The 25267-nt window shown below is 48.7% G+C and overlaps 1 protein-coding gene across 2 annotated transcripts in view; it reads right to left on the reverse strand.

Moving 5' to 3' along the window:
* Positions 1-2177: 2177 nt before the first annotated feature.
* Positions 2178-25267, reverse strand: part of Adgra1 (adhesion G protein-coupled receptor A1) — a 38363-nt gene continuing 15273 nt past the window's right edge. For both annotated transcript variants that reach the window (XM_004838698.4, XM_021253217.2), the window contains 2 exons: positions 6150-6248; positions 2178-5265 (listed from right to left, as the gene is read on the reverse strand). In XM_004838698.4, coding sequence (XP_004838755.1) covers positions 4059-5265; positions 6150-6248 — 1306 coding nt within the window. In that variant the 3' untranslated portion in view covers positions 2178-4058. The remainder of the gene's footprint in view (positions 5266-6149; positions 6249-25267) is intronic.

Below are 25267 nucleotides of genomic sequence, written 5' to 3' on the forward strand. Positions count from 1 at the left end.
TGGAGCCTCTGTGAATTTGGACCACAGCCTGGGGAGGCTGTTTGCATCCTCTGTCCAGGGCTTTGGAGGGCTGACTGTGGGGCAGGTGCATCTGGGCTCAAGCCACTGGCTCCACAGCCCAGGAGGCCCTGGCAGTTGGCCTTGGGTAGTAGGAGTTACCCAGATGGATGCTTGCCCCTTCCAGCACCCCTCCTTCTGGGTCCACAGGAGCCAGCGTGGTGGGGCCTAAAGTGATATAGTCATTCTGTTGCTGATGCCCTCCCTGAAGCCTGGCCTTACCCACAGTGGGAATGTCTTCCAACAGTGGCCCAGGGATGCACCTCTCCCTCATGCTTGGCCTCTGTGGTCCATTTTCTGCTCTGCCCACCCTTTCTAATGACTGAAGGATTCAGGTGGCTGCTCAAGTTTTGCCTTGAGACCTTCCAACTTGGCCCCTCTACTGGCCACCCCTGTTTGGCCTCCCAGATGCCCATCAGGGCCCTGCCTCTGCCCTGCACCGTGCATCCTGTGTTCATCCTATCTTCTTTCTCCTACCTTGCCCTTGTCTTCCCGGGGCATACCCCACTCCTACAGATGCAAAGCTGTCCTCTATCATGGCCAGAGGCTCTGCTTTCCCCAACTCAAAGGTTGCAGAACAGTTTTTGGTTGACATTTCAGCCTGACAATGAATCACGCAGTCAAGGTGGTATTGTGGCCTTCAGTCTCCAGTGTAAATCCTGGCAACCACCGTGGTAGAGGAAGCATAATGGGAGGATGTCCTGGAGATCTGTGGGCCTTGTGGAGGGCTCAGCAATCCTCAGGGCCAGCAGACACTCCTTGCCCCAGGCTGAGGATCATACAGATCCCAGTGGTATCCACCCAGAGACACTAAGAGTCTCAAGGACAGGTGGCAGGACTAGACAAGCTTCCTATGCTGCCTCCATTTCCTGGGACACCAGAGCCCAGAGCAACTCAGAAGCCCCCAAGACAGCTGCCTATGCAGAAGGATGGGCATGCAGGTCCCACCTTGAGGCTGCTTGTCAGCCCTCTGACAGCTGGGTCAATCTTCTGAGCTGACCTTCCTCCTCAGGTGGGCTCTTGGGGGCCAGGAGCTGCCCTTGGCCTGCTGTGTTTCTTAGAATCTCAGAGAGGCAGGTTATCACCCTACTCTTACTAGAAACCCCATGGGCCTCTCAGCTACTCAAAGCCCTCACAGGGATGACTCATTCAGAGGCTGCCCAGAGGGCTTCATGGAGGAGTGAGGGGGCCAGAGAGATGCTCTTAATTTACCTAACCAGCTCTGGCGCCTGGGTAGGCAGACCTGAGACCTTTCTGGAGCTATAGGACAGCTTCCCAGGAGAGACAGAAGCTGCCTGTGTGGTCTACAGACCTCTGGGGGCTTCCTCAGCTAGAATCACTGCAGAGGAGCCTGTTGAGACCCACCTGTGTCCTAAGGCACAGGTGACTTTCACTTTCCCACCTATTTCAGGTGATTAAGTTTGTCACAGCTTTCTTGTGTGGTAGGGATGTCACCTCTGTGAGTTAGTACCTGTGCAGAGAGGAGGGGGTGCCTCATGCTGTGTCTTTTGAGAGTGCACATGTGCATGCATGCACATTCATGCACGCACACATGCAACAACCTTCACAAACACATTTACTCCCAAATACAACCACACGCACCCTCACAATCATGCATGTTCACATCTATAGGTCCCACACACAATTCATAACCACACAACACACATATGCAGGCAGCATACCCACACATATATCCACATGGACACTCACAAAAGAAGGAAGGGACACAAAAAACCCCTGAGACAATGGGACGTGGTCTGCTCTCCTGACCCATGTCCTATGCAGGATGGCTCCATGTTGAGTGCTCCATCTTGCAGTTATGCTGTGAATCCCCAAACAGGACACACACAGGGGATGTCACAACACTGGTCTCGAGTGGACTCACAAGGCTAAATCAATATCGAAACACAATGAGGTTCAATATTTAATGCTGAATTTCTTTGGTTGAATGATGAGGTGCCCTCTTTGTTCTGCCAGGGGGTGTGGAGAGCAGAAAGGATGTGAGGGGCCGCAGCCCAAGGGAGCAGCCTGGATGGGGTCCCGCCCCCACCTGGACCATTGTCCCCTGTCAAGGGCAAGAAACACACACAGGATGCTATTGACCAGCCTCACCAAGGACAAACAATGCAAAATAATGTATTTTCATCTGGACAGTCTGCATCTACAGTGTGCACACAGCATAGCATTGGGTTCTGTGTGCATCAGCTACGGAAGCAGGTGACAAGCCTAGACAGTGACAAAAACTTAAACCACCCAGAGGTCCTTGGTTGCCTGTTGCTTGACCTATAAGGACACACAGGGTCTGTGTTGGGTGCAGGAAGCTGCGGTAAGTTACAATATCACAGATGAGTTTATAAGTGTCAGGGCTGACAGGCTCCTTACTCAGATACTGAGCATTGGTCTCTGGATGGCACTTCTCACTGCAGCACTGCAGATTGTGCCTACCTGGAAGGTGCTGCAACATGCCTCCTGCTCTCCCCTCTGAGGTGTGCATTGGGAAGGTTCTGCTCCCGATGAAGCCACCTGCCCAAACAGCAGAGTCACAGTGACACTGATCCTGAGGCTGACATGAGCACCTGCAGTGAAAACCCAGGGCTTGGGGTGGATAGAAAACAAGTGTCTGGGTACATGTGTAAATGTGTGTACACTGCAGTATGTGTGTATGTGCACTCGTGTGTGTTGTACAGGTGCATGAAGGTATGCATGTGTGTTTTGTACGATGTGCACACACTCATACACATGCCTGTTCTGCAAGTGTGTGCATGTGTACTTTTCACACATATATACGTTTGTACACATGCATGTTTGTGATATGCACAGTGTGTGAATGTATGTGTATCCAAGTGTGTGGTGTATGTATATGTGCTTGTGTACATGTATGTGTGCATACATGTGTGTGCACATGTTCCACAGGCTGGGAGGAGAGAGGGGAATGCCTGTGCACAGTCTCATGGGCATGCCCCTCTGAACACAGGTGCTCCAGCCTCAGTGGGGACTCCGCCAGGGACAGGCTACTTCTTTTCACAAAAGGTTCACTGTCGTCAACATCTGTCCTTCGAGTTGGGGCTTTGTGCCCAGATGAAAATGAAAAAAGAAAAAGAAATTTTGTCTACGATGACTATCACACTCCAGTTAGTTCCTCTTCTTTGTGCAACAGAGAAGTGCCCACAGTGGAGTGGGATCCAGTCCAATCCTGATAGTGGCTGGGTCTGGAAGCTGAATCTCCATGAAGTATTTGGGCATCTTGGAAGGCATGGGACCCAAGAGACTGTGACCAGCCCTCTGTAGGCTGGCAGCCATTGGCAGCTGCTTTCCTTGCCTACAGCTCCAGAAGCAGTGTGGGGGGCCCACCTTCCAGCATCCAAGATACTCTCAGGCTGCACTGCCAGGGGTTAGGGTTCAGTGAGCTGGAAGAAGTGCCAGGGGGAAGATGCTGGTGTGACACAAACACAAGGACACTGGAAGGGACCTGTGGAAACTGCCCAGTGGGAGAATGCTCTTTAGGACTGGCCACCATGGCTCCTAGAGCAAAATTTAACACACACATGTGCGCGCACACACACACACACACACACACACACACGAGGCCAGGAAACATCAGATGGAGCCTCTGCTGAGGTTGCCTGGATCACCACCCAGCAATACAGTATGGATGCAGGGCCCTGCCCTGGGGTCTGGGGTAGCTTCTTTGATAGAATCCTGTACTCTGATTCTGGGCTGCCCTGGAGATGGAATACTATAAACAGAAAGCAGGTGACAGTATGTGGACAGCCACATCCCACTTTGGGACTAACAGAGGCAGGTGCGGCCCAGAACATTTTCCTGCTGGGGTCTTTCACAACAAAAGGAACACAGATCTAATGTGTGAGCAGCTTCTGAAAGGCTTGGTCATTTTGGTGACCCTTCCCACCAACCTCATGTGGCAAATGGGCCTCCTCTTTGCTCAGAAGCTCCTCCAGGGACATGGTGGCACTGGTGAGGGTGATCTGTTCCTGTCCCCATTACACAGTAGTTTCATTTTTCCAGGGCCCTGTTCGGATATTGCCCGTCCCGTCGGTGCTGAATGACAGTCCTTCTTGAACAGTGCCCTTGAGCATCCCATTCTGGCTGGGGCCACCAAATGGCAGGGACTGTGTCCTCCGGAGCATCTCCAAATGGGCAGGTCCTGGAGGCAGCCTTGGAGGGCAGCCGTAGAGTGCAGGACTGGCGTCACTGCCCTCAGGCTGGCTGACCATAGGGAAGGGGTCACCCTGGGTGCAGCAGGCCAATGTGTGCACTCCCATGGGGCCCTCAAGAGAGCTGGTGGGACTGTCTGTGTGTGAGCTATGGGGGCTGCCATCTAGGCTGGAGGGGATGTGGTAGGCATACTCATGCTCAGTGGCAGCTGCCTGGTGCCGGCTGAAGTAGTGAGGCTTAGTTCTGCCCTTGAGGCACCTGTGCAAGTGTGGGTCGTGTGGGAAGGCATCCTCCTCAGGCATGTGCACATGGGCCTCCTCCTCCATCAGCTGCTCGCAGTGCATCTTGGCACAGCAGGGAGTGGCTGGTGAGAGACAGCTGACATGGCCCTGGGCAGCCTGCAGGTTGGTCATCTTGCAGTGGCCAGTGGGTGCGTGGCTGAAGCCCCTTGGGTTGCCAGGGCCTGGTGAGTCCTGCAGGCAGGTGTGCCCCAGTATGTCTCCATTGGCATCAAGTGCAGGGTGGGTGCTGGGTTTGGTGGTGGAGGTGTCCCCTCGGGAAGGGCAGCAAGACCACCAGCATTGCCACACGTCCTCCCGCTTGGCGCAATGGTGGATGAGCACGAAGAGCCCCAGCGTCACACAGAAGGCGCCATACAGACAGCTGAAGATCATGTCCAGGAAGTGGCCCTGAGACACAGCCAGTGCCCCAAAGGTCCATGTGGCTGTGAATAGGAACAGTGTGAAGGCGGCGGCCCGCAGCTGAGCCTTGAACGAGTGCTCATTCTGCAGCTGTGAGGCCACCAGGGTGTCACAGGCAGTTGGTGTGCCTGGCCTCACCCCATGGCAATGGCTTCCCTCTGGTACAGCCAGGCGCTGCTGCTCCTCTGTGCGCTCTCTGAGCTCATACCTGCGCTCGGGGTGGCGCCGCAGCTGGACGTAGGTGCTGAGGAAGTACACACAGGTGACCAGGGCGATGAAGGCAGCTGGCCCATAGAATGCACCCAGGCTGGGCTCCCAGGCCATCCAGCAGCTGCAGGGAGATGCCAGTCAGTGCAGGCCTGGTTGGACAGACTAAGAGGGGTTTCTATAGTGTGTTGGATTAATTTTGTGGGACAGAATCAGATGGAAAAGGGCAGAAGCCAAAGCATCTGAAACTGGTCAGTGGAGAGGAGTAGGCATTGGTAAATGGGGACTGAACTGGAGCAATCACTGGCAGCTCAGATGTCACTAGATGGAAGTTTGGGGTCTGATCTCAGCCCTGCTGGTCAGGGGAAGTGACAAGAAAGTAACCTGGACTGGGAAGCAAACAGAGGTGATGGGTGGGGGCTAAGGTGGGGCTGAAGTAGGGAGGGCTTGGGGGAAGCACTGGGGCTTGAGAGGCAGGGCTGGATGTCCTGGGGCACAGGGAGAAGGTGCGTGTGATGATCTGAGTGTGAGGAGAGTCTGACTAGGGCTCTGGACATGGGCAAGGGGTGAGGTGGGTGAGTCTGTCCCTGCTCAAGGTGTCCATTCTCAGCCGACCTCAGGGCTGCTGCTGAATCATTATCTGCCTCCCAGGCCCTTCCTATCTGAAGAAAACCAGTCCTTTGGTGCCCACACAAAGAGATTTAGCAGGAAACTGAGTCTTTGGGGAGGAGATAGCTCTACCCACCTAGGGGAAAGGGAGGGGAGCCATAGCTCTGAGTGGCCTCTGGGGCCTAGAGCCAGGTTTTGCTGCTTGTTTCTCACCAGGGGCACCTTGGGGAAAGTCACTGACCAAAACTGACACCACTGGAGGCCTGTGGAAACCAGCTTTCCCCCACCCAATATCTGGGCATGGAAACAGTAACGTCCTGCAGGGGTTCTGGGCACCCCTGGGTGTGCAGTGGGCAAGTGGTTCCACCCTCTACAGGGTGGCTAGTACTCAGTACTCACTATGCTGTGTCCTCATCTTCAGTTCCATAATTACTGATGTTTGTGGCAGCTGTGACCCCACAGATGATGAAAGGGATGCCTCCACTGATGAGGTAAAACCTGCCAGAAAGCAGAGGGTGTTGACTCCCTGAGAGCACCTGAATTCACTGCTGTCTTTCCACTTCCTTGGTGCAAATAGACAGCTGAGGGGTCCTGGGCCAAGCAGCCCCTTAGGACAGAGAAGCACAAGCCTGATGGAGGAGCCCTGGCCACTCAGCTGTCTGTGGGAGGCATGGGCCTGTGGCAGCTCATCTGTTACAGACTCAGCTGGAGACCTTACCAGGATGCTGGTGGAGGTGGGACAGCCACAAAGGGGTAGAGTGAGTGTACTTCTGGTGAGGACAGGTTTTGGGGGACACTGAGTGGGGTCACCCACTCAAAATCTCAGGGCAAGGAAGTTAGGCCCATCTAGCCCTCTGCAGCTTCGGAGGCAAGATGTTCCCCTTTGGGCTGGTGCCCTGGAGGGACAGCATTCATTCCAAATACAGTTAAGATGACTTTACCCGGGATGATCAAATGTCAGATACATCCAGCAGAAAGCTTGTGTGCCTTGGATGTGAGGCTGAGAGCACACTGGTTCTGACAGCAAGGGTTCCCAGAGATGGTGTACCCAGCCATGGGTGGCCTGTTGAACGGGCCACTGTGGGACCCATTTAGGAGAAGGGGCTCCCTCCTGGGGGCTATAACATACCTGGAAGGCAGAGTGTGCTGTTCCCACAAGCACAATAATGAGACCCCATATTCAAGAAGTGGGATAGGAGGCCCCCAGGGAATCTTCACCTCCTAGGACTCTGTAGCCAAAGAAATGGCCTTCAAGAATGGAGGTAAAATAAAGACATTTCCTGACAAAAATGTAACAGAATTTCTCCTCAAACTATGCTTCGAGAAATGTTACATATAGTTCCCCAGTCAGAGGGATGTTGTACCTAGGAGAAACTTGGGTCATCAGAAAGCATAGAAATGTTAATTATTGGGTAACTGAAAAACTTTGTTTTCTCTTAATTTCTTCAAAATACTGGAACCATCATGTTAAGTAAAATTAGCCAGACTCAGAAAGCTAAATATTGCATGTTTTCTCTCACATGAGAACCCAAATAAATGAATAAAATAAAGGAAAGGTGACAGAAAACCAAGAGGAAGACTTTTGGAGACAGGGAAGGAAATAGGTGGGGAAAAAAGTGAGAGGCAGTAATGGGATAAAAGTAGATCAAGATATGTTAAATACAGGTACCAACTCCCTCAAACTCCACCATCTTATAATACTAATATACACTAATAAAAATACATATGACTGTTTAAAGAGAGAATTTTAACATCACTGTGTGGAGTTGATAATTTATGACCTAAAGCATGGCATAAAAGAGAATAGAGGTTGGCCCTAAGTTACAAGGTTCCTCTACTCTACACAAGGTAGTAATTTTATATTCTACATGGATTGTGAAAAAACCATGGACTTTAATTGCTAAAGTCTGTAAGACATTAATAGAAAAATACTATAAATAAAAAATATTAAAATAATACAAAAGAAGGAAAAAAAGGAAGAATGAACAAACACAAAACAAGAATGAGAGGTTAAAAATAGAAAGAAAAGAGAGTAAAATGGAGACCCAATTCAAACAAATCAAAATTCTATTACAATTAAATTGACTGAAAGATCCAGTTCAAAGGCGGGGACTGTCAGAATAGGAAAAACAAAACAAAAAACCCCCAGCCACATGTGGTCTAGTATAGAAGCGCTTTAATATGAAGGCACAGAATGGAGAGAAAATGCCATTTGCTGTTATCCATCTGTGAGCCCCAAAAGGCTGGTGCAATCACATGATCACCAGATGAAATGGGTTTTGTGGCACAGGGTGAAAGGTAGCATTCTGTCACGATTGCAATGCTTGTCAGGGTATACCCAGAAAAGGGCTCAAAATACTTGAACCAAAATTGATAAGAAGAAAGAAAGGCGAAATAGATGATTCCAAAATCATAACTGGTGACCTTAAAACCTCTCTCGTAGCTAGCAATAGGACAGCTAAACAAAATACTGGTAAAGGAATAGAAGATGTGAAGAATAAACTGATTTCACCTAACTGCTGTAGAACATCACACTCAACAGTGGTATTCAAACATTCTTTTCAAGTGCAAGTGACTTATTCACCATTACAGATGGCAAGATATGCTATGAAATGAGCCTTGAAAAATCCAAAAGACTTAAAAATGATGGAGAGTACTTTCTCTGATTACAATTAAGTTAAATGGGAAATTAACGACAATATCATAACTAGAAAACCACAAATATTTGTAAAATTAACAACAAACTTGTTAATAATTCATAGGTCAAAGGGGAAATCACAAGGGAATTCAGAAAGTATTTTAAGTAGAATGATAAAGAAAATACAATATACCAGAATTTCTGGGATGCAGCTATAGCAGGGAACACAGGGAAATATATAGCTTAAATGGTCGTATTTTTTAAAAAAGGAAAGATCTAAAATTTAGTGACATAAGATTCCAATTTAACAAGATAGAAAAATACAAGATCAAATTAGACCCAAAATAACCAGTGGAAGAAGATGATAAAGATAAAACACTGTGAAAGATGATTCCTTGAAAAAAATGAACAAATCCCCAAACTCCTAGCTAGACTGAGTAAGAAAATAGATAGAAATCAAATTACCAGCATTAAGAAAGAGGAGTTAATGTTATATTTCCTAAGATATTGCAAGAATAATAAAATAATATAATAAACTACTACAGGCCGGGCCTGGTGGTGCACACCTGTAATCCCAGCACTCAGGAGGCAGAGGCAGGAGGATCCCTGTGAGTTTGAAGCCAGCCTGGGCTACATAGTGAGTTCAAGGCCATCCTGAACTACATTAGTGAGACCCTGTCTCAAAACAAAACAAAACATAAATAAACAACTATGTACCAATAGGTTCAGAAACTTTGATGAAATTGATAAATTCCTTGGGAAAAGTACAAATTGACAAAATATAAAAATAAGAATTAGAAAATCTTGGTATCTAGTGTCTAATAAAATTGATTCAATATCTAGAAACATCTAACAGGTAGGTTGGTTGGTAAGTTTGACCACATATTTGAGGAGGAATAACACCACTCTCATATAAGCTCTGAAAAGGGGAGACACCTCCTAATTTATTTACAAGGCTAGTAAGACTCTGATCTCAAAACCAGACTGAGAGACTAAAAAAAGTTACCTTGCACTATCCCTCATGACCACAAACACTAATTGCTCTAATAATGCATCAGCAAATGAAAGCTAGGAACTTCATGGAAAGGACAAACATTATGACCATGTAAGATTGAGCTAAAAAAGCAAAGCTAGATTGTTATTCACAAAAATTAGTGAACATAGTTCAACATATGAACACAGCAAAAGGAACACAGTATGATCATTCAATAGATGCAGGAAAAGATAAAATTAATACATATTCATCATAAAAAACATAAACTAGGAATGGAAGGCAATTTCCTTAGTTTGTAAAATGCATTTATGGAAAACTTATACCAGATAACAAGTGAAGTAAAGATATTTTTGTTTGCAGTTAACATAACTGATTACATGAAAAATTCTGTGGACTCTACAACAATTAGCACTAGGAAGTGATTTAGGAAAGTAGTAAGGTTAATATAAAAATATCAATTTTATATTCATATATGAACAGGAAACCACTGAAAAATAAAATAAAAATGTTTTACAATGGCATGAAAATCATAATCACAATCATAATCCCAGCAGTTCTCTTTTTGTAAAGGTTGAAAAATCTACTCTAAAATTTGTATGGGGATGTAATTGATGTGGTGTATTCAGAGCCATCTTGAACACTCACTTCATCAGACCAAAGACTTACTAAAAAGCCACAACTATCTAGACATGTAGTCCAAGAGGAAGGACTGTAAAAAACAAAACAAAACAAAACAAAACAAAAAACAAAACCAAACCAGAAAAGACCGCAGTAATTTAGGAAGAGTCTGAGATGGACCCACAGTCACACTGTGGAATGATTTTCTGTTAAGCCATCAATCAGTGTGATGGGGGCCTGGGATTTAGCTCAGTGGTTCCACCGCCTGCCTCACAAGCAGAAGGACCTGAGTTCGATCCCTGGTACCAAAACAAAACAAAAACAAAAACAATGTGATGAGGAAAGGGCATTCCTCATCACTAGAATGTCCATATGGAAACTCGACTCAACCTATCCTGTACACAGACTTGGTAGGAAAAGTTCAAACTCCAAAGATTTATGGGATAATACAGGAGAAATTATCACACAATGGTGGTAGGGAGAAGTTTCTTGGAGTCCCACAGGAAAGGTAAAATAAATGAATAATAATTAATAAATGAAAAAAATTGATAAGCAAAACTTCACCGAATTGGTAACTTCTGCTCACAAAAAACATTGTTAAGGAACTGTATAGGCAGCTATGGAGTGGGAAAAATATTCACAGAAGGTGGTCTTGACAAAGGGATAGCATTCAGGCTGGGCTTGAACTTGGGATGTTCCTCCTGCCTCAGCCTACCAAGTGCTGGGGTTACAGGCATGAGCCACCACACCCTGCTCTCCTTCCTTCTTTCTTTCTTTCTTTCTTTCTTTCTTTCTTTCTTTCTTTCATTTCTTTCTTGTTTTGAGATAGGTCTTGCTGTATACTTCGGGTTGGCCTTGAACTCACTATACAGCCCAGGCTGGCTTCAAAGCAATCCTCCTGCCTCAGTCTCCTGCGTGCTGCAATTATAGGTGTGTGGCACCATGCCTGGCTCCTTTACTTTAAATAAAAGTTGCATTTACCTGTTCATTGGTTGTCCTAGCCAATTCTTTGGATGGGACAGAAAAAGCCTAGAACCACTGGATACCGTGCCATCTGGCAACATAAACTTGCAAGCACAGAAAGACTTGAATCAGAGTTCACACAGATTTGTGTAACCCAAACCAGAAACAGGAAGGCGTTCAACACCTGGAAATGGATGATACCATGGAACCCACTCAGCAGGATGGTCCCAAAATGTTCTGGGCTAAAGAAGTCTCAGGCAATAGGGCACATGCTGCAGTAATTTGGTTTCTTTCTTTCCTCTTTTTTTTTTGGTCGTGCTGGGGTTGGAACTCAGGGCCTTTTGTTTGCTCAGCAAATGGTCTGCCACCGAGCCATACCCTTGAGTGATTGAAGCTGTTAGTCAGACAAAATTACTCTTGATGGAAAAGAATCATAGTAATTCTTCTGTGGGAGGATGGGGCTGCTTAAGCTGTTCATGAGGGAAAGTTGTTAGAATCAAAATAAAACAAATAGCTGGACAAAATGGCACTACCTATAATCTCAGTGGCTCAGCAGGCCAAGGCATGGCATTGAGCCTCTGCCTCCCTATATCTTCTGCTCTTGCTCTGCCAGGACCTGCCCTTCATTTTCTGTGGACAAAACAGCTGACCAATTCATCCTCTTCCCAGAAGCCCCGCTGCTCCTGGGGACATGTCAAGGGGTCTCTCACTTCACCAGAAAGTGTCAAGGCTCTTTGAGAAACAAGAAACATCCAAACCAACAGGCAGCATTTTTGGCCTATTGACAAAGACCACAGAGGCCTTTGATCAGGGATGGCCAGTTCTTGTGTGGTCCAGATGTATCTGTAGATCACAGCCCCACTAGACTCAGCCCCAGATCCCTGTCCACTTGGCTCCTGCCTGGACCCTTCCCAGCCTTCCCTACAAGCTCTGTTCCATTCTATGGGTCTCCTAGAACCTCCTTGAGAAGTTGCCTTGCCCCACGTCAGTGTCCTGCAGTCCTGTACACTTTATACCAACATGCTTATTCACCTATTGGTCTCACTACAAAGGCACTGATCACATGTGCTAGACACCTCTAGCATATAGCAGGCACCCAAAGTGGCAAGGTGCATAATGATTTTCTTTCCTGATGAAATCAGGTGTAACAGGAAGCCCTGGACTTGCCACAGGATAATTCAAGGCTGTGAGCCTCTAAGGGCTTTCTACGTGGCCCACCATGAATACACACCCATGCAGGCAGCCAAATGAGGGGTAAAGAGAGGGCAATTTGCCAAGAAACAGCCCAATTTCCATGAAAATGTCACAGAACAAGCAGGTCCACCCAGCCCAGTGAGGAGCTGCCCTAGGGCTGGAATGCTTGGGAGCTGTTCCTGCTGAGTGTGGAGGGAAATAAGCTCAAATGTTTTTGCACAGAATTCTCTGAGTGTAAAGAGGGGCACGAATGATCCAGGTGAGATCCCTGTGAAGCAAGTAGGAGATCCCAGTGTGCACACCAGCAGGCTAACAGGACAGGGTGGTAGGAAACTGCCCAATGTCTGTAATACCTACAGGAACATTTCGTGAGGGAGCTTGCTTGGAGGCTAGGTCCAAGACAGTCCTGTCCAGAGTTTGTTCCAGCTGCTGGGCTGCAGAAGGCCAGCCTGGGTTTGGTCATCCAGGTCCCCCTGACCTGCTGTCACACATGGGGCCTCTCTGCTCAGCTCCCAAGGTGGACGATAGTACAGGAGGCCCCTGAGGTCCTGCTGGACTGTGCATGAGGAATCTGGAGACCCTGCTCAGAATTTGCAGAAGCCCATGCTATCTATCCAGCCTCTGTAGGCTCTGATTACGAGGTCTCCCTTGATATCTTTAGCAGGCACTGGGAAGCCATGTGACAAGAGTGGCACAGGGCTCACTCTGTTCCAGAGAGAAACCTGGGCTCTCCCTTGTGGCCTCAGGACTCAGGGGAGCCCATGAGAGCAGGTCCCTTGGTATCCCAGGGTGGATGGAGAAAGCCTGTGGCCACTTGGAGGACAGCTTGTCCTAGAGACTCAACATGGGTTACTATGTGGAGTGGCCCACCTTGGCCACTCAGCCCTGTCCACCTGCCTTTCCTGGCTGCTGACCTACCCTCAGGGGACCCCATGGGTCCTCCCATGCACTGTAGAAAAGCTGTTGCCACAGTCAGCTGAGAAAGCACATATCACGCATACATGGTGGCCTAGGAGGTGGCCCCTCCCTTCTGCTGCTCCGGCTCCCTCCCGACCAGGCCTTGCAGGAACAAGAAGCACGGTTGTCTTTGCTGGCTCCTTCCCTCCACGTAGGGCTAAGTTTGGTCAGCAGAGGGCGCAGGAGGCTATTGCAGTTGCCTCCCAACCCAACCATCATTTTTCTTGTTGCAACTGCTAGGCTATCTAGAGTGTGGATGTCCGTGAAGTCCTGACTTGTCCTGTAACTGTCGTCCTACAATCCATAATAGACCCTTTGCACTAACTCCAGTTTGTCCTTGCTGGGCACCCACCTGACTAAATTCTCTCCAGCAGAGTCTGGTCCCCAGCTTGGGTAGCTCCCTCCTTGGGGACTCTCTCATATGTCACGGTCACTTGAGTATCACCTTATGTCACATCAAGCTGTGGGGAGATTACTGTCTCCTAGTTATATCAACACTGACCAGCATAGCACTGATGAGGAGGGAAGGCAGAGGTGAGAGGAGAGGAAAATGTCCATGCTGCTGGGCTGGAGGATGGAGAGAGGGGACACAAGCCAAGGAGGGCAGCCACCAAGATGGGCTCTAGAGGCTGGAAAGATGAGTCTCACCTCCCCTGGAGCCTGCAGCAGAAAGCAGCCCTGTTCACACCTGGATTTTAGTGCAGGGACTGACATTAGACTTCCGACCCCTGGACTGCTGCATTGTCACCAAGCTGTGGGTTGTGTGACAGCAGCCACTGGAAGCTGAAACATATCCCCTGCTAGTAGAATAACCCAGGTGGTTAGGAAGGAGCTGAATGTAAGGGTCAAACTCCTCAAATAAGACACCATGGAAAACACGTCAGCACTATGAACTTTTTTTGCAAAAGCTGACTGAGTGGAAGCAGGGGTCTGATGTGCAGCCACTGGAAGACTTCCAGGTTAGCACAGACCCTGCTGGCCAATGAGGGCCAGACAGTGGCCAAGAGAAAAGGAGAAGAAGCTCTAGCAGACACTTTCCAATGGTGATGAGAAGCAGTGGTACTCATGGGAGGTGTCGACTAAACCCAGTAAGAACCCACCAAGGAAGAACACCAGAACAGATGGGTGCAGCACTTGGGGCCTTCCCATCCGGATGGGGTCCATGGGAAATGAGTAAAACTGCTTTGCAGATGGTTACAGCTGAAACCTGCGAGCATGTGAGACAGACGCTAACTGTAACAAGAAGGCTGGACAAGCTGCTGTGCTTTGTGAGTCTGTCTTGTACAATAGTTACATGATGGGTTGTAAAATCAACAGCCAGAGAAAGAAAAACAATAAAAATGACGTGAAATGATTTCACATAAAACCAGCTCAATGTCAGGGCAATATAAGTGTGAGGAGTACAAACTTGGGTGACAAAATATGAACAAAGACAGAAGTGTCAGTGAGGCCAGTGAGGACCTGGGAACTGGGACAGGCTTGGAGGTCTTTCCTGCCCCACAGGCCACATGCCATGCACTGATGCTTTTGGCATTTTTTTGGGTAAGAGCTCTGTCACACTCAGAAAGGGAGAGAGAGAGAGACAGACAGAGAGGGAGGGAGGGAGAAAGAGAGACTTAGAAAGAGAGAAAGGTTATATCAGGAAATGTATTTAAAAAAAAGAAAAAAGAAGAGGAAGGACTTAACCCCTGATACAGGCAGAGCTTTCCACAGGAGGGGTTCATGCTCTCTCACCCAGACTGATGGTGCTTGAGAGGAGCTAACTCCACTTGTCCTCTTGAGTCTGTTAGTCCACTGTCCTCCATGGGCTCTGTGACCCCACCTTGCACACAAACCTTGCTGTTGATTGGAACGAATGGTCCAGTAGGAATAAACTAATTTCTAGGACACATAGAAACCATAAGAAGAGCCTGAACCCAGGGCACAGCCCTACCACAGGTTCCATTCACACACAAGCCCACTGTTTGTACAAGTGGCCTGGCAGTCGTCACAGCCTGATCAAAGATGGCATGGGAGTGACCATGTTACTGCTCTGCCCTGACCCAACACCCTCCCTTCCTGGCTGGCCATATCCCCTGGGAGCAGAGAGTTTCTACCATCTCTGCATCCACAGGATGCAAGGGACAGCCTGAGGCCTTCTAGGGCTACCTCTGCTTCTTCTTGCACAGGCATACTGGAGTGCACACTCACATGCTTGTATACACACCACATAGTAACACATGTACCCTTGCACACAAACTTCATACTCACATCACCATAGTAATGCACATGCATTTGCACACACCACTGTATGTATATACAAACATACCACACACACTATACACATGCATGCTTGGAACACACTCACAGAACACACTTGCACAAGCATTCACACACATGCACACTCACACATGCAGAATGCATGCTTGCATATGCAGCATATATACACATGCACACTCATACAACCACATATACAAACACAAAAACATTTACATACTCTTACATGCACATACACACACATACACACTCTTATACATACAGTTGTACATATGCACATATAATATATATATACTATACACAACCCTCACATAATCACAAACTCACACATTTACACACTTGCATGCACACATATATACACATGAAACACGTGCACACACATTTTCCCACATACCACACATACACATTCACACACATATTTGGATGTACACACATGCACTCCTAAACCACATCAACTCACACATGTATGTACTCATGCACACATGCAAACAACCTCACACGTACGGTTGTACATATGCATATACAACATGCACACAGCCACGGTCTCACTCTGGGGACAGCTGGAACATCACCTACTCATCTACTTACTCTCACACTCATAGCTGCACACCCATAGGAAGTGCACAGGTTAGGATGTCAGCTAACATACAACTCAGAGGGACAGGAGTAAAGCAAGGCCTTGCTATGGGATATGAGTGTCATAATATGAATCCCTTGTGGGACTGTAGCAGCCAGTGGGAAAGGGGCTCCTGAAGAGCTCTTGTTGTTTATGAACAGCCAAGCCTGAGAGTTTTGGGAACTCAGGCAGGAAGGGACTCGGGGCTTCAGATCCCTGAGGTAGTAAGACCAGAGAATCCTTCAGAATCCCATCATGGTGGTAGATTCACCTCGGGAGTTTGTTCTCACCCAGCCTCTCCACCATCACATGCAGCTTTGTGGGTAGACCTGACATAGGCCCACTGTCCTGGATGGGCAGATGGAACATAAGAGAGCAGAGAAACAGGTCAGAGAGATGGTGACAACCGCTGGTTGGAACTGGGATCTCAGTGGCTGAGACCTTTGCCAGCACCTACGGGGTTGGGTCCAGCCCTCGTGGGAGCTCATGTCCTGGCAGCCATGGCTGAAATGCACTGGATCTGTCTGCTGCCCTACAGCTGGTCCAGACATAAAAACACATGCTAAGCCCCTCAAGCTGCAGTCAGCTCCACCAAATGACCATCACAAAGAACTTCCTGTTGGGCACATAAAGCTTGAGACAAGGACAGACCCTAGGAGTTCCCAGGGGCCTTGGATGGGCAGTAGAAAGAGAGAAGAGGTCAAGAAAGGGGCTGAGGATAGGAGCAGAGAGCGGCTGGGGGCTAGGCGTTGAGTGCAGAGTGTTGGCTCGTTCCTGAAAATGGTCTCTGGAAGGCAGGGAGGGATAGGGGGGCATGTTGGTAGCCAAGGTGTGGTGACAAGCGTGGAAGCTGAGAAGGCAGAAGGCATGTGGCTGTTCTGAGGACATCGAGGGACAAGGCTGCTTCTGCTGACAAGGTCAAGAGTGCAGGTGGCTGTTGGGAGCAATGCTACATAATTCTAGGGATAAATCATTTGGTTAGCCTAGTTCTCTTGCCTACAGCCCAGCTACAGAATAACTCCAGTTTGGCTTCCGGTCACAACTGAGACTTCAGTGATCCAGTGATGCTGTGATTCTCCGGGACAAGAAACATCCTGGGAGAACAAACATCTGCTCAGTTCCTCATTGTTCTTGGACTGATTAACATCTTGTTTGCCGGAGATGTACTGAACTCTCTGCAAGCCTTCCGTTACACCTTGTTTATCCCAATGTGAACTATTGAACTCTCTGCAAGTCATTTGTTACATTTGTTTCTCCCGATGTACTGAATAAAAGGTGTGGTAAGGTGGGGGCTTTGTCTTTGCTGCCCAGAGCAGCACTGATCAGACCCAAAGCTCAGCTTCTTCTCAGTCTCATTTTTCTACCTTTCCTGTAATTCGCCGTGTGCTGCTGTGGCTCGCAGGAGACCAGGACTAACTGCAGAGGTTCTCGTAACGTCCCCTTCCCCTGTCCCCTACAGGTGGCCAAGAAGGCTGGGACAAGGTCAGGTACCTGTCACCTACTCCTGAGCTGTGCTGAGTCCTCACAGTGTCCCTGGCTGTGTGCTCCACCTGTAGACATGGTCTCCATCCTAGTCCTTGAAGAAATTTCTTGACCTCCAGTCTTACTCTTGGAATGTCTTCTTTGCACTTCTCCTTATTTTTCCTCACTTGCTCTGAATGCCGCTCCTGCACTTGCAGCAAATCTCTGTGCAGGAGTCTGCCTAGCCACTGCAGCCTTCCAATGGAGCCATTGGCTAGGCCTGGCTGACCAATGCTGGGCTTCCTGGAATGTTCCCAGCTCCCATGCTCAGGTGTCCAGGCTGGAGGAGAGTTGTTCTTTGGTCAGATCCAAGGCCTGGCTATTTCCCTTTCCTTCTGGAGCCCTCACCCTAGCCTGCTGCTGACCACCTGTGGGGGCCCGTGTGTACCCTGTTCTGCTCTCAGCTGGTGGAGATGGACTGGGAATCGAATCCTCAGCTTCACAACAGGTGACAGACAAGGTTCCTATGCACTTTGAACCCTGATGTCTTGGCTTTTTCAGGATTCCCTTGAAGGAACAATCTCAACAGCCAAAATGCATGTCACTGAAGACTTCCCTCTGTAATATATAGGTAGTGTTGCCCCCTATCCCACCCTGACCCAGAGGAAATCAGATCCTCCCTAGAGTACCTGCAATGTGCTGGGTCAGAGCCAGTCTGGATGTGCGGCTGGTGCTGTCCAGGAAAGTGTGAGGCATGGTTGAGACTGTGTATGTGGACCTGGCCCCCAGGAGTTGGCCTGGGCAGGAGCCCAGAAACTTCAGCACAGCCCTTTGGGGCCCTTTACGTCTCTGAGATGCAGGATTTATCTGAGAGATGTTAATAATGACTTTTGAATTCCAAGAAATCAAACTGGTTGTTTCAGCTAAGGCAAGAGCCACTTTTGCCAATTTGCATAAGTATACTGCCTCTTAGTTACTGCTGTGCCCCTGAGGTGTCGCATGCCCATCTGCCTTTTACAGCCTTTGAGCGGAGGGTGGGGGTGGGGGTGAGGCTTTGCATGCATGGGGAGGACAGCTGCTGGACAAAGATGGTGGGAATCAAGTGCAGAATGAGATCAGCATCCTAGGCTGCCACCTGCAGACCACACTGTGATGTGCCATGTCCAGAAATGCAATGATTAATGAGATGCATTAAAATATCACAGCACCATTTGCTAGGATTTTCTTGGAGACAGGTGCACACACATAGGGTGACATGATCATTTTGTCATGAAGAATACTGCAGGCCAGGGATTTAGCTCAGTGGTTCCGCTGCCTGCCTCACAAGCGCAAGAACCTGAGTTCGATCCCTGGTACCAAAAAAAAAAAAAAAAAAAAAGATGAATACTGCATTTTCTGGATTAAGTCTATGTCCTAGAATGTTTCTGCCCAAGTGTGGCCTTGAGGGACTGCTGCTGGACATGGCCTCTGTGTGACCTGCTCCATCAAGTCTCTGGAACCCTCTAAACTCCTGTATGGGGGATCCCAACAGTGGGTGCTGGGCTTGCACTGGCCCCCATAGTGGCAGCAATGGGACTTGTGGAGAAGCTGCAGGTGCCCCTGTGACCCCTCCCCCCAGCCCTCCTGCTGGTCAGCAGACAATAGGAACAAGTTCCCACCATGGCCCTCAGTCTGTCTGGGTGAGAAAGGTGCAACACCTGGTGAGGGGGCTGAGGGGTCTACAGAGTCTGTGGGGTCAGAGTGTGGGGCATTTCATCCTGATGGCCGGCTGTGGCTCTGGGCAAGCTTCTGTGCCTCTATGACCTCAGTTTTCCTATTTGCAAAGCTTAGGGGAGGACCAGGAGACGAACCCTAAGGACCTTTCTGGCCTGAGACCGGAGGATCCACGAGGAGAGGTAGGAATGGACATGAGGGCTGCTTCATGAAGAGCTCTGGGTTTCATGGCAACCCTGGGAGCTTTTACCATTACATGAGTGTCTCAGTCAATCCCCTCCACCCCCATATCGCTTTGGCTCCATGAACTCCACGGTCTTCTGAGCAGCAGGGTGGGTCTGAGCACCAGAAGAGGGTGGGTCAGCCATGCCTGTGCCTCCTGCCCAGCATCTGTCTACCTGCCTCTGACCCCAGCTTGCTCTGAAGTAGCTCACTTGAAGATGGGTCCACAGATGTGAATTCAAAATGGAACACTGTGTTGTTCCAGCCCTGTTCCTAGGGCTGGCATACCCTGAGGGGCCCAGATCTATGTGTAGGTCAACCCTGGCCAGTGCTTGAACATGAGCATGTCCCAAGCCCATGGCAATTGTTAGAATTTGCAACTGTGGCCCAAAAAGAGGTTCCTGGCTGAGAAGGAAACCACTCTCTGCTGAGCAGGTTGGGAAACAGAATGGTTTCTCTACCTCTAAGCAAAGTTGGGAAACAGAATGGTATCCTTCACCAGTGCTGGCCTATGAGGTTGAACATGAACACTGCTGTGGTGCTACTGCAACTGTCTTTCCAAACAGAAACACCACCAGCAGAGCTTCAGTAACGGAAACCACTTTGGTCCACTTTATCAGAGGGGCAGCACAGATTGCAAAATTAGAATGTAATTATATGTAGTTAAATTGGAAATTAGCCCCTGAGCATCTACAAGAAAGTCTGTTGCTTCTGAAGTGTCTTCCCTTTGGATTATGGAGGGAGTAGAAAACATGAATGGACCTGGGTTCTCAGAGACCTTCCTGAATGAAGGTCCCTGACCAGCAGGGTTGGAGAGAGGCACCCAAGGCAGGCAGCTGGCCCAGCCCTCTGAAACCTGTGCAGCTCAACCACATTCCTACTGTCTTAGTGGGGTGGAACATGCTGAGAGCAGCCATGTGTAAAATCCAAGGATGTGCTCAAAACTGTGATCACTGATCTGTCCTGTGGTCCTGACTGTGGTGACAAGATTGAGCAGTTAAACTGAAGACAGACAGAGAAGTGGTTTGTCTGTGGTTATGAGAATTCAGGGAAATAACAAGTCTGGACTGTGAAATTTTGCTGTGAAGGTCTAAGTAGGTCTCTGCTTTGTAAAGAAGGGTCAGCTTGGGGGACACAGTACTACATTCATTCTTTCCTTCAGTTTCTTACCCAATCTCCTTCTCTCAAACTCTCCTCTCTCTTCTCATTCAGGTAGTTAGGAGTGGACAGATCCAACAGCTTCCCTGTAGAATGCAAGCCTTGGGCGGGGGGCAGTGTCCTCAGGTCCCAAGTTGCTACGTGAGGGGCCTGTTCCAGGGCTGGCTCTTGGTGGGAGTCTGGGAACTTGGCCTCTGGGATGTTACCAGCAGAGGCAACTCGGCTCTCTAGGCTATGTATGCAAACAGTGTGTTGTGTGCTCAGCACCTGTGCTTGCCTCAAAGCCTGCAGGATTTGAGCCTGTGGCCAGTCAGTGGATAGAGGCACCTGTGGCCAGTTCCAGTAAGAACCCTGAGGAGGTCTGAGCCAGTCTCCCTGCATGGAAACATAGTTCACATCTTGCTGTGTTTTGCTGCAGGAGGTAGGGGAACAGGTCTTCTGTGTTCCCATCCTTCAGAGCAACAATTTTGAGGCCCTTCCCTGGACCTCCCAGACCCTGCTCATTATGGCTTTTGCCCTTGCAGCCCTGTCACATGACCTGGTGCATAGAGGAACCATGTTCAGGAAGGCTATGCCTCTGTGTCTTGAGTCTTGGCCTGCTCCTTATGGTGGGTAGCCATGGGTCCCTGCCTGCCCACAAGGGTAGTTAATCCTGCTGGCCACCCACCCCAGGAGGCAGAATTTACACATTGTTGTTTAACAACGTCTGGCTCAGACTAGACACTGCAATGATTCCCCAGAGGCTAATTTAAAATATACACGGTCCTGAAGGCTGACTAATTCATAGTGCAACATTTAATGAGCAGGAGTTAATTGACAGACTCTGATGACACAGAAAAGAAATACCATTGTTGTGGTCTTGGGAAGGGTAGTCCTATTTCCTTGTGGTCACACTTGAGGTGGCTGGTGACATCTGGGAGGGGGTGTCGGTGGGATCCGTATGTCTGAAAGTCTAGAATGATGTGGATCCTGGAATGGCCACAGTGTATTTAGGCTGTGGGCAAGAGTCCCATGGGCAAGAGCTTAGGGTGTCAGATGTGACAGTGGCCACTATGGAGGGCCACTATGGAGGTGAAGTGTCCTAGAATCAGAAGGGATCCTTGGGGTGCTGGGATAGTTAGAGCAGTGCCTCCCATGAGCTGGATGGGTGGAGTCCAATGCTGCCCATCACTTGCATCTGTCTTCTTAGGGTCTACCTTCTTGCCTCCCAAGGTTTACCCTCCCTTCTTCCAACACCACTCCTTCTTTAGGGCACATCTTGCTCTGTCCTAGGTTGACCTCACCACACTGAGAAAGTCTTCTTTCTCTGGAGACCCCATCTGAAGACTGTCTCTCCTGAACCCTCCTCCAAGCTGAGGGCAGCACTTGTGTTGTTGGCCTAAGGCTCACACTAGGCTCCGGGTAGTGTCTAACCTACAGAGGCCAAGGCAGGACTGAAGGGTCAGGAACTGAATCACACTCAACTTGCAGCCACGCCTCTTAAATAACCAATAGCCAAGGAAGAAATCCAAAGGAAAATACTTGAGATAAATGAAAAAGCCACATAATACACTTTGGGATATAGCAATGCAGCTCAGAGGGAAATTTACAGTTGTAAACATCTGTATTAAAGAAGAAAGTTCTTGAATCAATAATCTAATTTTTATACTGGAAGGAACTGAATAAAAGAAGAGCAAACTAAACCCAAAGCTAGTGGAAGAAGGAGAATCATATGGATCAGAGCAGAGCAGAGGTGAAATAGAGAATAGAAAAATAGAGAAAACAGATAAATCAAAATTGGTTCTTTAAAAAAATCAACAAAGTTGCCAAACCTTTGCTAGACTGCCCAAAGAAAAGAGAGATTAATACTGATTCAGAGGTTCTAGCCAAAGTGGTTAGGCAGGAAGAAGAAATGAAAAGTACTCAGATTGGTACTGCCTTACACACAGATGACATGAACATTATATATATAGGAAATCTTGAAGAATTAACAGCAAACTATAGTATCTAATAAAGCAACTCAGCAAAGCTCCAGGATACAAGATAGACACACAAAAATCAGTTCTATTTCTATACATAAGCAATGAATAATCAGAAATGAAAAGTAAATACAATTTATATAATATTACAAAGAAAAAAAAGAGTAAAAACTTTAGCCAAGGAGGTGTACGATTTGTGTGCTCCAAATTATAAAGCATTTTAGGAAGAAATTAAAGATTTCAGTAAGTGAAAAGAAGGGCCATTCTTGTAGACCAGAAGTTAGTCCTGTGAAAACAGTAATACTTCTTCATGTGGTCTGCAGACCAGTGTGGTCCCCATAGCAGGGATCTGACAGACTGCCTAGAGCCTGTGTGAGCTACCCTGGGCCCAGTTTGTGAAACTGTTCTACACATGACCTGCCTCTTTATCTGTGGGAGTTTGGGCCTCTGATGACTTGTCCCCAGGATATAAACTCCATGTCCTATATGTGCTTGTTCACCTGTCCACACACAGGACCCAGGCCTGGATGTTGGCTGCTTTTCTTCATGCTCCCCAGCTCGTGTGGCTTGGGCTCCATACTATGGGCCTTGCTCCAGTGTGGGTTCTCGCTATATATACCCCTGTTGTCAGGGAGGAGACCTGGGTGGGGTGATTCTTCTGCCCATGACCAACACCCATTTGACCAACAGCCATTTCCTGAGGGCCCAGCTGGCCATGGAGTGCTTCCAAAGGCCCCACGTACACATGGAGGACACATCTTGGGACTAAGGGGAGATGAAACCAGACGAATCACTATCTAAAGTCACAAAATCTCCACTGAGACTCTAGTTTGGGTTGTCATAGAAACCAGAAACCTCCATCAGGATTGAGGAGTGAGTAGATGACTTTAACCTTGGCCATGAGGCCCACTCAGTTGAAAGGTTTGGACTTTCCAAGGCTGATGCCCTCAATGAGTCCTCCTCTTTTTTGACCAAGTCCTGACTCAAGGGCAGGTTACCAACCCACCTGTGAGGATTTTGGGGTTGTCAGTACCCTCTCCCCACCAAGTTGTCTTGTGAAGAGAAGGCCTCCAACTCACCCCCCCACACACACACACACCATGCTCATGCAGAAAGGGGATTCAGGCTTGTATAGTATTCATTGACTTCAGATCTGCAAAATTCCTTGAAATCTCCAGGAAATGGGCATACATCCCCCAAAGCTGAGCAGAGGTATGTTCTGAGAGCACATGCAGACCCAGCTGTGGGATTGAAGGAAGGGGAGGGCTTCTTAAAATATTAAATGCCCAAATAGCATCATCTGATTTCCCACAGAAGACTCTCAGGGACATTTATTTTTTAAATCTCTTGTTGGAAACTCGCAGGATGGGCCAGGACATATGGGTTCCTTTATACACAGACAATGACCCTGACCTGCTGCCCTTGGAGCTGGTTGCCCTGCCTGTTGTGACCTAGGGTCCAGCAGGAAGGGTGTGGCTAAGTAGGACATGCACCTGTAAGGGCATCTTGGGGATTTTTTCAGGGCTGAGAAGTTCTTGGAACTCATGAGCTAATTTCTGTTAATGTTGATGTGCACAGGCCACATATAACTTTTGGGCCTGGGGCCTGAGATGCAGACCCAAGGATGCCCATTGTGGAGCCCGGGGAAGTGTAGCCTTTAAGTGGGGCACTGGGTTGAGGAGGTGGTGGCAGAGGTTGTGGGCCAGGGTATGGAGGGCCCCTTAGGAAATCTGAAAGGAAAGACTCCAGGTCTCCAGCTGCTTCTTGCCTGGTCTTCTCAGGAAGGGGCAGCACATTCCCTAACCAGCTCTAAGCCAGGCCAGAGAGCAGCAGAGAGGAGCAGGCACTTGGTGGAGGATGATGCTGTCCTCAGTGCCCAGGGCACCCTGAGTTTGTATCTGCAGAGGGTGTGCACCTATGGAAGGTGTGTACACTGAGTCCATGGCTATCCATGGGGCCCAGGGGCTGAGAATCAGGAGGGGCAAGGCATGCCAGTGATCAAGGGACCCTGCATCATGCAGACACTCCAGCATGTGAAGGCCCAGGGGGAAGGGCATGGCTGATAGGTTTCCTGGCAGCACTGTGAATGGCAGCAAACTTCCTCAGAGCACAGGAGCAGTCCGTGCAGTTCACTGCTGGTCAGCACCACCACCCATGAGTCCTCTGAGGAAGGAGCAGGGAATGCCAAGTTGGAGTCGGTCCCCTTTCCCAATTCACTCTCGCCCAATGTCACCTTGAAATCTATGCCTGAGTGCATAATGGCTTACTACTAGCAAACAGCAGGTATCTTAGAGTCACTGATACCAGGAAGTAAACCAAAGTCAAAGTCACAACCACCAGTCTTCAACATGATTACCCTAGGGGGTACATCAGGTCTCATGCCAGTAACTGGGCAGCTGGGAAGAACATGCCCAGCACATGGCCGCACAAGTCCCAGAGCAGCTGAGCTCCAGTTATAGCAGTGCTCTGTCCCCCATGTTTCTCTCAGCCCCTTCCCCAGCATACTGCCCCTTAGCCTTATTCCCTGCCCTCACCCTAGCTTTACCCTCTGCCTCACCTGGTCTCACTCAGGACCCTGCTTTGCCTTCCCCATGCTGTCCCCATCCTCACCCCCAGCACACTGGTCCCCAATCTCCATCTCTGGACGCTCCCTCACCTCCCTGCATGCCGCCCCAGCTCCCTACCCCCATTCAGCTCCCAGGCCACCTATGAGGATCAGATCATCCTCAGGCACAGAGCTGATTGGTGTAGGAATTTGCAAGACCTGTA

The sequence above is a fragment of the Heterocephalus glaber genome, unplaced genomic scaffold (genome assembly GCF_053883595.1).
Source record: "Heterocephalus glaber isolate CG9 unplaced genomic scaffold, H.glaber_assembly_v1.0 deba00001497, whole genome shotgun sequence".
In the NCBI taxonomy this organism is placed as follows: domain Eukaryota; kingdom Metazoa; phylum Chordata; class Mammalia; order Rodentia; family Bathyergidae; genus Heterocephalus; species Heterocephalus glaber.